The sequence below is a fragment of the Xenopus laevis genome, chromosome 9_10L, assembly GCF_017654675.1.
Source record: "Xenopus laevis strain J_2021 chromosome 9_10L, Xenopus_laevis_v10.1, whole genome shotgun sequence".
NCBI lineage: Eukaryota > Metazoa > Chordata > Amphibia > Anura > Pipidae > Xenopus > Xenopus laevis.
In genome coordinates, this window is record NC_054387.1 from 105,094,172 (window position 1) to 105,107,603 (window position 13,432).

The following is a 13,432-nucleotide window of genomic DNA, read 5'->3' on the forward strand; positions in this document are numbered from 1 at the left end:
AAGGCCAACCGAAATTTCTAATTTTTTTTAAAATTTGAATCTAATTTGGACTATTCCCTAATCGAAGTAAACAAAAAATAGCTCAAAATTCAATTTTTTACCTCGACCTTTGATAAATCTGCCCCTTAGTTAATACATTTCTCAGCAGCATCTCTGGAGTATTAGCAACTATTGTATCAATTCTAAGAGCTGCCTGGGGTAAAAATGTTATCCCCAACCAAAGCTGCAGGCTAATAGAGCCCACATTCCGGTTGTGAATAACAGTAGTGCAGTCAAGTCATGTCACTTACCACGAGCATACTGAAAATGTGGCACAAATTGCTCGTTATGCGCATGAGAGTGACACAACACGGCAGCTCCGGGTGGGATTTTTAAAAAAAAAACTACTGATATCCCCAACCGGAATGCGGGCTCTTTTAGCCAGCACCTTTGGTTGTGGATAACATTTTTATCCAACAGGTGCCCTTTAATGAAACTCCGGAATTCTGCTCAGCAGGGACAAAGATAAGAAATGTATCAACTAAATGAATCAATTTAGAACAGTTTACAGGGTCGGCAACCCCTTCGGCCAGAATGATCATAAATAGAAAAAGTCTTTGGAAAAAGTCTTTATTTCTGGTGAACTATCTGAAACCAACTGAACTGAAAAAAAAGTATTGGAAGGAGAACAACCCCTTTAAAGGAACAGTAACACCAAAAAATTAATGCGTTAAAGGAGAAATCAACCTGTTCCGAAAAAAACCCATACCCCCCACCCCAGGTAGACCCCTCTCCCTCCTCGCTAACTACCCCCTGGGGAGATGCCACATATTCCATACTTGACCCTCGCAGCAGATTCTTCCAGCGAAATTCCACGCATCCATCTTCTGCGTCCTCGCTAAGCTGACTGGGAGATCGGCAATTTCCGCCTAATTCCGCGCATGCGTAGTTGCGTAAACCGGCAAACTGCTCCAACTGCGCATACGTAGAAATACAGATCTCACAGTCAGCTTACAGAGGACGTGTGGAACTTCGCTGGAAGAATCTGCAGCGGGGGGTAAGTATGGAGTATGAAGCATCTCCACGGGGGTAGTTAGCCTGGGGGAGGAGGGAGGGGGGTATACCTGGTGTGGGAGGTACAGTTTTTTTTCAGAACAGGTTGAATTCTCCTTTAAAGTAATTAAAATATAATGTAGTGTTGCCCTGCACTGGTAAAGGATGTGTTTGCTTCAGAAACACTACTATAGTTCATATAAACAAGCTGCTGTGTAGCAACAGTGGGAATGGAAAAAAGGCTATATGTCACAGGATAAATAGCAGATAACACCATTATGTTCTACAGAGCTTCTCTGCTCTGTAGCCTGAGCCTTTTCTCCTTTGAATGGCTGCCCACATTACTACACAGCAGCTTATTTATATAAACAATAGTAGTGTTTCTGAAGCAAACACAGCAGTTTTACCACTGCAGGGCAACACTGCATTATATTGGTATTTACTTTAAAACACTTTAATTTTTTGATTTTACTGTTCCTTTAAGGAAACTGTCAGGGAGCTGAAGTGGTGCAGAGCATGACAGGAAACCAACAAGAAAGACTTTCTTTTTTTAATTTAACAGAAGTAGAAGGTGCTAGAGGAGGAAATACAGGTTATGAGGGGACCCATTGAATGTGTAACACTAAATTACGCCGGCTCCTCACTCCCACCAATCAACTACGTGATGCGTCACTGTGTCACGTGTAGTCGTGACGCCAGTCTCGCGAGATGAGGCTTGTGGCGGGATTTTCTGTAATACAGGAGGCTAGGAGCCTGCAGTGATCAGTTTTGCGGGAGATGTAAGTAGAGATCAGGGGGAGACGGGCTGCGTTATTAAAAGTGCGACCGCTGGGCAACAGGAAAAGCTGTTTAGGGAGAAGAACATTTAGGCGCTCTAGAGGTTTCCTGGGAAATGTCTTGTTGTAAAGGTTTAGATGGGCTCTAGTGCAGAGACTCTCACGCTTTTGTCACGTTTCTCGCTACTGAAAGGGTTGACATTCGGAAATGTCATTTATAAGGATTATTACAACATTTGCTCACTTTTATCCCCCCAGTTTTCAAGATGATAATCAGTTTTTAAAGTGATAATCTAATGAATTCCATACAACAGCGCCACCTGCTGATCAGTCCTAATAAAAACAGGCTCTTTTAATGTTGCCTTTATAAATGAAATTAGTGAGCTGAGTCCTGTGATGTCTCTCTATTCATTTCTAAGCCCAACAACATCACACTTTGTTCCTTCCTCCCTCGCTTTAAAGCGGTGGTTTGCCAATTAAAACTTTCAGTATGTTATAGAGTGGACAATTCTAAGCAACTTTTCAATTGGTCTTCATTATTTTTATTTTTATATATAGTTCTTTGCCTTTTATTTCTGACTCTTTGCAGCTCTTTGTCACTGACAACCTTCTAAAAAAAACAAATACTCTGTAAGGCTACAAATGTATTGTTATTGCTACTTTTTATTTCTGATCCTTCTATTCAGGCCTCTCCTATTAATATCTGTCTCTTACTCAAATCAGTGCATGGTTGCTAGGGTAATTTGGACCCTAGTTACCAGATTGCTTAAAGGGTATGTAAAGGCAAAAAAATAAAATCCCATTTTTGCTTTCTTTAATGAAAAGGAAATCTATCTCCAATATACTTTAATTAAAAAACCTGACCGTATCCAGTGATGAAAAAAAGCTTTAATATGTTTAAATTGTAACAAAGCGATCAGTTCTAACAAAAATGTTGCGAGTTGTTTCAGTTGATTGAAATGATAATGGGTTGTAAACGGATGTTTTGGGTCTTGCTCTTAATTTCAATTAGTTTAATGAGGTCATTTCTGGGTTAAGAATTCAAATAGCCGTTAGATACAATGTTTGTTATTCTTATGACTACGGATCTGTGATACAAAACGCGCCAGGATTGATATGTTTTTAATCTACTGAAATAAACTTGAAGTTTTTACTCGATGAGTGGACTGCGAAGTGCTTGCCAACATACATGATTTAATTGTCAGATGGTCCCTAACTGCTGAGCAGGGAAACAATCATACTTATGAACAGCAGGGGGAGCCCCCGCCTTACTTCACAGCCATGCAGAACTCAAGCAGCTTTGTTTATGACGATCCCTAAGCAGCCCAGACCACACTGAGCATGTGCACAGTCTTGGTCTTGCAAAGATGTTTAACAAGTTACAAGATGGTGACCCCCTGTAGCCAACTTTGAAAGCATAAATTATTTGTTTGATTAGGCTTGTGGTGCAGTAAGTTCATGTTTATATTTAGTATACAAAATACAGCATTTCTAGCCTTATTCTATTTTAGACTTTACATCCCCTTTAAGATTCAAACTGAAGAGCTGCTGAATAACACAAAAACCTTCAATAATAAGAAATGAAAACAAATGGCAAATTGTCTCAGAATATCACGCTCTACATCATACTAAAAGTTAGCTCAAATTTTTCCTTTGTCTGTACCCAGTTGGCTGACCATCAAGTGGTGCTAATGTTTGAAATCCATTCACATGTGGTCAGGACTCAGAGGGATCCCCATAGGTTGGGTCTAAATAAATGATTTTTTTAAAAGTTTTGCATGGCATATTCCTGTCGGAAGACACAATAATCCATTTTATTTACTATTCTAACTTTTCTGCATAAGATAAAGGAAGACGTGCTGTTTCTTTACAGTTGTTTATTTCCATATTTTTGTCATTTTCCTTTAAAATTAAACATTTTGTTTATTTACTCTTCAAATGTGAATTTCTATACTTGCGTTTAGAGCATTAGCTTGCATTGCTATTATTTATACCTTCTATTTAGAGAAATGCATCCACACACAGTACTAGGGCTTATATTGTAGGTGGTTCCAATGTTTTATTCCCACAGGCATATTTCTATTTGGGCTCTATAATCCGCTGATGCTTTCTCCTTTCATTTCAGACCTTTGTTTTACCTGTGAACAGCTGCAATGGATGACAGTGAAGACAACACCACCGTCATTTCCACATTACGGTCATTTAATAAATTTCTTTCTCAGCCGTTGGAAGGGACGGCACCTTCTCTTGGTACTTCAACATCTACTGGGGCTTCCCTTCAGATGCAGTTTCAGCAGCGCTTCCTGGTAAGCATATATATAAAGTTTGCATTTGGCTGAGAGTGTATGTGGGGTTGTTGGTTACTACAGGTCCTAGATGCATGTAAACTATATGAAATTACTGTAGCCTGTGTCCATCAAACTACATTTACTCTTAAATATGGTAGATGGAGGCGATATTTCCTCCAATGTAACCTACTTGCAGGGACCTTGTTAAAGGAGAAGGAAAGGCTTTATAGTTGGGAGTGCCAAATGTTAGGCACCCCAAGTGATTTTATTTACTTACCTGAAACCCCGGGCCGGTGCTCCTATCAACAGAAACTGCATCTGCCCGGGGTTATATCAGTGAGCACCACAGAGCGATCCTCTTCCGGCTTCTTCTTTCTTCAAATTTCCCAGTGCAGACGCATGCGCAGTTGAACGAAATTGCCGACTTTTTAGTTAAAGTTCGGTTTTTCGTTCTGCGAATTTGCAGCCGCAAGAAGAAGCCTGAAGAGGATCGCTCTGTGGTGCTCACTGATATAACCCCGGGCAGATGCAGTTTTCTACAATCAATTGGAGGGTGCCTAACATTTGGCACCCCCAACTGTCCGAAGTCTTTCCTTCTCCTTTAAAGTGAGTGACATTAAAAATTTTATTTGCAAAATATTAATCTACATTATAAGTCACCTATAGGTCATGTTGATCATTTTTCACTGATAGTTCTGCTTTTGGAAGTAATTGTCACTTTAAGTTCCTAAACCGGACTGTCCCTTCTTAACCTCCGTTTTTAATGCTAACCAACTACCGCTGCACAAATATGGCAGCCCCCTCATAGAGGAGCAGGGTAGTAAGAAAGGTAATGTAAAAGCATCAGCTAAATACTTTTATGGTAACATTATAAATAGCATTCAAAGACAATGTTATGATAGATAATAAAAAAGGTTATTTTCTGATGGCAGTACCTCTAAGTCTAGTTGTTTTTAATTTACCCCCCAATACCAAAGCTCTTGCTACACTAACGTTTCTATTGGGGTTGCATTTGAAACAGCTACTAACACTGGTCCCCTGCAAACAAGATACATGAGCAGAAAGCCAAAAATATGTCACAATACATATGATAGAAAGATTTACGATGACAACCTTATGCGAGGGTCCAGCTGAGTTGGGAGTTTTCTTTTTGACCTGCAGTGCTGTATCTTCTTTAATCCTAAAATAATGCTTTTGCTCTTCTCAAAAGACCTTTCTATTTTATAATGCAAATACTTTTTTGTAATGATGTTGTACACAACTATTTCACTAGGTTAAAGGGATACTGTCATGGGAAAAAAATGTTTTCAAAATGAATCAGTTAATAGTGCTGCTCCAGCAGAATTCTGCACTGAAATCCATTTCTCAAAAGAGCAAACAGATTTTTTTATATTCAATTTTGAAATCTGACATGGGGCTAGACATATTGTCAATTTCCCAGCTGCTCCAAGTCATGTGACTTGTGCTCTGATAAACTTCAGTCACTCTTTACTGCTGTACTGCAAGTTGGAGTGATATCGCCTCCTCCCTTTTCCCCCCAGCAGCCAAACAAAAGAACAATGGGAAGGTAACCAGATAGCAGCTCTCTAACACATAACAGCTGCCTGTTAGATCTAAGAGCAACACTCAATAGTAAAAACCCATGTCCCACTGAGACACATTCAGTTACATTGAGAAGGGAAAACAGCAGCCTGCCAGAAAGCATTTCTCTCCTAAAGTGCATGCACAAGTCACATGACCAGGGGCAGCTGGGAAATTGATAAAATGTCTAGCCCCATGTCAGATTTCAAAATTGAATATAAAAAAATCTGCTCTTTTGAGAAATGGATTTCAGTGCAGAATTCTGCTGGAGCAGCACTATTAATTGATTCATTTTGAAAAAATTTTTTTTTCCCATGACAGTATCCCTTTAAAGTGTGTTTAGGTTTCCCTATAATGGTATTAATGGGATTGTCTAAACATGGCATTTAGCAATATCAAGCCAGTGTTAAGTGTGAGAAATGATTTCTCATCTTCCCATATGTTTCTTCCAGTGCTGAACATTGAATGTCTGTGTAGTGGCAGCATCTGCTTTGTGACCCATCTCTTCTTGGGTGCCTGTTAAACACTTAGATGAAATCTATACCATTTGTATACTGGTGATCATTAAACGGGACACTGCAAGGCTGTCCATCTAATTATACCCATTATTGATCTATAAAATTGATTTATGAACCATTTCTCCTTTATCCTGATAGCTGGAAGACCAAGCAGCGCAGATTCGTTCAAAGTCAAATCTTATTCAGGTTGAACGCGAAAAGATGCAGATGGAACTAAGCCACAAACGGGCCCGTATTGAGCTTGAGAAAGCAGCCAGCACCAATGCCAAGAATTACGAGGTAGAAAAGTGCATTGTAATGATTACATTAAAAGCATTGGATACTGTAAATCAGTCATTTTCTTTATCTGGAAGAGTGTCATCTCTGCATAGCTGGCTTTTTGCAGTGAAAGGGTTGACATTAAGGGACAGGATTGAGGAGAAACATTGTGCTTGGATTATTGCACAATAACAATAATGCAATCAACCCAGCACTATATTAGGGTTTCCCAGGTAAATCCCGCATTAATTCAGCCAACGCCCGGTGTCTCTATATTAACACTATAAGTGGGATCTGCTCACCCTTCCTTCTATATGGCCCGGGTGCATCCAGCCCCGGACCTGACGCTTAAATTACTGGAGCGGATGTTTTATGTTTATAAAATCAATAAAGATAATCTTTAAAAAAAAATTACTGGAGCGGATATCTCTCCCCACATTCGCAGTAAATAAATCATCCGTTAAGGATCTTACCCGGTTGGTGTGGTGACCCAGGTGCTGCCGCCCTGTGTCAGTCACTAAGAAGAACGTATCCAGCAATCGTTTGTAGCGGCACACTCCAGGGTCATCCCAAAAGAATCGCTTAATTCCAGGTTATAGATAAAACAAGGTCTACTTTATTGGTACATCTTGATACATCATTAGAAACAGCACCCGAGGTCTGACGCGTTTCGTGTCACTGCACTTCCTCAGAGACCTTATTGCACAGTAACACCAGAGGTGGTTTTGGCGACACTTCTTTTTCTCCTGCTTTACCTAGATTATAACACAGTAACTGAATTTGCCTGTTCCTTTATCCCTAATCAGCTAAATCAAATTGTTGCACTTTTCTAATTTTACTCTGTCTTCTAATCCTACTTTGTAGTACATTGGTTTGTTTGCATTGTCTTAAGCATTGCTGCTCCCTTTCTCTCTGTGTTACTGTTAAAAATGCTCTTGATTTAGGATGTGTGCTAGCAGGAGAAGGGTAACCAGATGCGTGAACCAGGTATTCTGTAAAAAGCAAGCAATGTAAATACAGGATTATCAACTGATTTCTCCAGCTGTTTAGGATAGTCATATAATAAATATAACCTAACATTCATCTCAGATGGCTGGAAACAATTAGGGGTATATTTATCAAAGAGTGAAGTTAATAGTGAAGTTCCGCCACTAGAGTGAAATTCCGCCACTCTCCATTAATTTCTATGGGATTTTTATAGGCGTATTTTTTAAAGGGTGAACTTTCACTTTCACCCATTGATAAATACGCCTTTCAAAATCCCATAGAAATTAAAGAGCGGAATTTCACTCTAGTGGCGGAACTTCACTCTTTGATAAATTTACCCCTTAGTGTTCATTGTTTTATTAGAACATCAACCTACATCCCCAAGCAGTCAGAAAGTTGGATTTTTCTTTAACAGTGCTTTTCAAACCTCCGAAGAGGGCCCACCAAATAATTTTATGTAAGCCGACTTAGAGTTGCCCTACAAGCATGTTACATTAGTTATCTGTTTTTGGTTGTTTATGAGATATTAGTAGTTTTAGACTGCTAATACTGGCTTTTAGCTCAATTAAAGATCAGAGTGTTAGCAACTAGGGATGCACCAAATCCACTATTTTGGATTTGGCCAAACCCCTGAATCCTTCGTGAAAGATTCAGACGAATACCGAACCATACCCTAATTTGCATATGTAAATTAGGGGTGTGAAGGGGAAACATGTTTTACTTGTTTTATGACAAAAAGTCACGTGATTTCCCTCTAATTTGCATATGCAAATTAGGGTTCGGTCTGGCAGAAAGGTTTGGCCTAATCTGAATCCTGCTGAGAAAGACCGAATCCTGGTTTCGGTGTATCCTTATTAGCAACACTAATTGTTTTTACACTTCCTGTATAGTAAGGATAACCCTAGGTTTACTAACTTTGCGTCATGATATTGGCAGTGGAAAACTTAATGTAAACTGAAAAAGTGCCCTGAAAAGCTGAGTAAGTTTGCATCCATTATTTTGCTTGGGTTTAGATCCCTGTTAAAGGAGAAGGAAAGGTGTAATCAATGATTGTATTCGCTTACCTGGCCCGGGCTCGTGCAGTTTTCAGGAGCAGGATTTATTCTCCATGAACACCACGGGTTGATCCTCTTCTTCCTCTTCATATTCCTTTGTTTCCCATGGCCGACGCATGTATAGTAGAGTGAAATTGCTTTTTTGTTAGTTTCATTAAAGGCAGCTGTTAGAATTGATACAATAGTTGCTAATACTTCAGAGATGCTGCTGAGAAATGTATCTACTAAATGTTGCAAAATTGTAACAGCGCAGAATCTGCACCTGAGCTGCCAGACTGAACCACCAGAGACAGGGACATTAAACTTTTGGGAAAAATGGAAAGCAATTGAAAAAAAGTCTTTATTACTGGTGAACAATCTGAAAACAAATGATCTGAGAAAAGGTGTTTGGAAGGTGAACGACCCCCTTAAAAGTGATTTATATTTTCAGATCTGTGCAGAGGATCCTTCAGCACCTTGTATCCCAATTTGACCCAAAAAAAAAGAGGTTTTATGCAAACTAGTGCCACATGAAATTATCATTTTAGCTTTTTTTATTTATTTATTCCAGTTTTATTCCAGTTTTTTATACAGTTTAGAGTCTGCACCTGAATTGCTGAGCTGCCAGACTCAAACACCAGAGACAGGGACATTAAACTTCAATTTTGGAAAAACATTAAAGAATGAAAAATAATTGAAAAAAAGTCTTTATTTCTGGGGAACAATCTGAAAACAATTGAACTAAAAAAAAGTGTTTGGAAGGTGAACAGCCCCTTTGAGACCCAAATCCATTGGTGTGCCAGCTGTTGTGCAAGTGCCACTTTCAGCATGCTTCGAGGTTGTGTCCTGAGTCCCCTGAAGGTTGCCTTCATCTGAGTGTGGCATTATGAGACTTACTAATTAAATAGCAAGAGACTGGAAATTAGAAAATTGTGCCCATCAGGCACACACGGCAGATCTAATTTTTTTGCTTGAACTTTAGCAATCAAACACTTTAACAAAACATCAGATGCATTCACGCACGAATGCTGATTTATGCTAAATGTAATCAGGTACCAGTAATCATGTAATTTTATTCACTAATTTCTTGCCGACAAACAGCTGAATGTTTATTAGGCCATGCAAAGTACGGTTGTGGTGCTGGTTTTAAAATCGGAATTTTACAGGCGGCTAACATGGAAGCCTTATATCTCCTAATTGCTGTGTCCTCATTTTAACTCCTGAACTGCAAATTATCTGGTTCATTCAGTGTCACACGTGGGAACTTGGCAGTGGTAAACATTGAACGAAATGTCCCCAAATGTTACCAGTCTGCAATACTGTTTTTCAAGGTCCAAAAGTATCTGCTTATTTTTTATTTTTATTATTGCCTTGAGCACAGGCATGTTAATCTATTACTCTCATGGCTCCCCGGATATATTCTCCCGTTTCTCGGTTAAAGGAGTGGTTCACCTTATCTTTTAGTATGTTATAGAATAACCAATTCTAAGCAACTTTTTTTTGCCTTCTTCTCCAGATTTCAAATGGGGGGTCACTGACCCCATCTAAAAAACAAATGCTCTGTATGGCTACAAATGTATTCTTGTTGCTACATTTTATTAATCATCTTTCTGTTCAAACCCTCTCCTATTCAGTCCCACACTATAAAGATGACTGCGCTTTTGGAGAGTTTATTAGCCTCTCAATCACAGTCTACACCCCTCCTCATTTGTATAATTATAAGTGAATATTTTGGAGTTACTGAGAGAAAAGCCACTGAAGCAGTACTAGCTGCTAATAAATGTGTTTATTACCACAACATGTTTCGGGCTCAATGCCCTTTATTAAGTCCCTTTATCACACTTGATATAAATGATATATGATATATAAACGACTTTAGTCGAGAGTACACCGTTTGCTACGAATCTTGCTTGTACGATTCAGGAATAGGGGGGTCTCTTGCTGATCATTCATTTGCAAGCAGCCAATCATCTTTTACTTTATTATAGCAACAGAAAGGGGCAGGTTTAGTGATACTTTGCATGGATGTTTGCCTTCAGAATAAACACTAAAATACAAAAGGGGGTTGTGGGTGCATATCTGGCTAATTAAAGCTTAAGAAGTTTTTCTCATAATAATCTGAAAATAATAGGCATTTGCAAAGAATGAAAAACATTGGTCAATCCACTGTTTCATTGTTTGAAGCCTGCCTTGCTTTACTTACAGTGTCTTTTATGAGTTATTTAAGATGGAAAAAACAATCCTCGAAAATATATGGTATTCACCTGAATCTCAAACCAATATTCAAATTGTTGAATCGATGGAAAGACTCAATTTTAATGGTTCTTTATCAAAAGCCTGCGTTTTACTGTGCCTAGAGATAAACTGTGTAACAATATTCCTCCAGTCTAAGGGGAACTAAGTTTACTGTATTGTTTGTCTTAAAGGAGAAATCAACCTGTTCTAAAAGAAACATGTACCCCTTACCCCAGGTAGACCTCCCTCCCTTCTCCCCCCAGGCTACATACCCCCCCAGGGAGATGCCCCATACGCCATACTTACCCTTCGTTGCAGATTCTTCCAGCGAAGTTCCACGCGTCTATCTTTTTCGTCCTCGGTAATCTGACTGCGAGATTGGTATTTCTGTGCATGTGCAGTTGGAGTGGTTTGCGCAACTGCGCATGTGCGGAATTATACGGAAATTGCCGATCTCCCAGTCAGCTTACCGAGGACGCAGAAGATGGACGCGTGGAACTTCGCTGGAAAAATCTGCGACGAAGGGTAAGTATGCGTATGGGGCATCTCCCTAGGGGGGGTAGTTAGCCTGGGGGGAGGGGGGTCTACCTGGGGTGTGGGGTACGGGTTTTTTTTCAGAACAGGTTGATTTCTCCGTTAAAGGGGTTGTTCACATTTTAGTATGATGTAGAGAGAGATATTCTGAGACAATTTGCAATTGGTTTTCATTTTGTATTTGTGGTTTTTGAGTTATTTAGCTTTTTATACAGCAGTTGTCCAGGTTGCAATTTTAGCAGTCCAGTTGCTAGGGCTCAAATTACCCTAGCAACCATGCATTGATTTGAGTAAGAGACTAGAATATGAATAGGAAAGGCCTGAATAGAAAGATGAGTAATAAAAAAGTAGCAATAACAATGAATTTGTAGCCTTACAGAACATTTGTTTTTAGATGGGGCCAGTGACGTCCATTTAAAAGCTGGAAAGAGTCAGAAGAAGAAGGCAAATAATTTAAAAACTATAAAAAAAAAAAATTAAAAAAAAATTAAAAAAATAAATATAATGAAGACCAAATGAAAAAATGCCAGAATTAGCCATTCTATAACATACTACAAGTTAACTGGAAGGTCAACCACGCCTTTGTCATTTGTGACTGATGGTACAAGGGCACTTTATTGTGAAAATCATTAGATGCAGCAAATTATTATTATTAAGGAGAACTTGACATCCGTTTGATGTCTTCGACACATCCAGGTATGGGATCCATTGTCCAGAAACTCGTTATCCAGAAAGCTCCTAATTACGGAAAGGATTTTTAAAAATGATTTCCTTTTTCTCTAACGTATCCCATACCTGTACATGGTATTCATGGGACCATCCTCGTATTAGTGCTGTAAGAAGTAAAACAGTAGGGGGGCATCTTTAGAGAGATCAAGACTTGCGTTCCTTTGTTTTACAACCACCCAGAGGCCCGGGCACCCTTAATCCACCACTGCTTGTGATTTGCCAGAGACTACAATTAGCGCAGTTAGTAAAAATGGTTCCCTTAATATGGCTACAGTGTATATACTATACAATCCATCGTTTCACTGTAATGCCTCTAGGCTTGTGATTTTTGGCCAATAACCGATATCTGAGAAACCTTATATTTCTTTTTGTAAATGATTTGTTTAATTTTTTTATCTTCTTTTTAATTTCAAAGCGAGAAGCAGACAGGAACCAGGGGCTCCACACCCGCATCAAAGCTCTAGAGGAAAAGGAAAATGAGTTTCAGAACAAACTTCAGGAGCAGAATGAAATGATTAAATCCTATAAGAAAACCATAGAGGCTCAAAGCAAGAAGCTGCTGGAGAAAGAGGACAAACTGTCTGAATCTAATGAGGTATTAAGCCCTGAACATCTTTTGATGTGTTGTGTCCTTGTTCATTTTCCTTTGCCTCCTTCTCTCTGCAGTGTTTGTTTTCCAGATATAAAATGCACGATATAAATTGGAGTTAAGTAGTTGACCCTCTCGTTATTATGTTGTATTTTGGCCAGTTCCGAGTAACTTTTCTATTGGTCTTCATTTTTAAAAAAAAATGATTTGCCATCTCCTCTGACTCTCTTTCCAGCTTTCAAATGGGGGTCACTGACACCAGCAGCCGAAAAACAAACAATTGCTCTTTTTTCTCTATTTCTCTTTTTTATGCAGGTCTTTTTTCCTATTCATAGTTGGGCCTGTTATTCAAACCACTTGCAACCAGATAGCTTCTGAAATTCCAAACTGGAGAGCTGCTGAACAACAATCTAAATAATCCAAAACCCACAAATAAAAAAAAAAATGAAGAGCAATTGTTCTCAGAATAGCGCTCTGTATCATACTAAAAGTAAATATAAAGATGAAAATGCCCTTAAGTTAGTTGTTGCCTAGCTGAGGACGATGGGAGTTGTAGCTTAAAGCATTGAATTTTGTATCCCTGGAATGCATATCTCCAGGCACAGTTTTCTTTTGGCTTCAGCCTCCTTTCTTTCCTTTCATTTATCCCAGAACATCAGTGTGTTAAAAGGAAAAGCATCTGAGCTTCAGTGGAAGATAATGAACCAAGAAATGCAAATAAAGACCCAAGAGACTGAGAAGCAGGAGTTGACAGAGCAGCTGGAAATCCATCGCAAGTAAGTATAGAAACTGTCTCTCCTTAGGGCTGGGGATTTGCGATCTGCACTGCATAAACCTGATGCTTCTCTACCATGAAAAGCTGTTAGTAAGG

General features: G+C 39.1%; 1 protein-coding gene across 5 annotated transcripts in view; it reads left to right on the forward strand.

Moving 5' to 3' along the window:
• The first annotated feature begins 1,653 nt into the window (after nt 1-1,653).
• mad1l1.L (mitotic arrest deficient 1 like 1 L homeolog) overlaps nt 1,654-13,432 on the forward strand; it is a 501,886-nt gene continuing 490,107 nt past the window's right edge. For 4 of the 5 annotated variants that reach the window (XM_041575521.1, XM_018234121.2, XM_041575523.1 and 1 more), the window contains exons 1-5: nt 1,654-1,811; nt 3,934-4,114; nt 6,334-6,474; nt 12,388-12,567; nt 13,213-13,337. In XM_041575521.1, coding sequence (XP_041431455.1) covers nt 3,962-4,114; nt 6,334-6,474; nt 12,388-12,567; nt 13,213-13,337 — 599 coding nt within the window. In that variant the 5' untranslated portion in view covers nt 1,654-1,811; nt 3,934-3,961. 5 annotated transcript variants of the gene reach the window in all.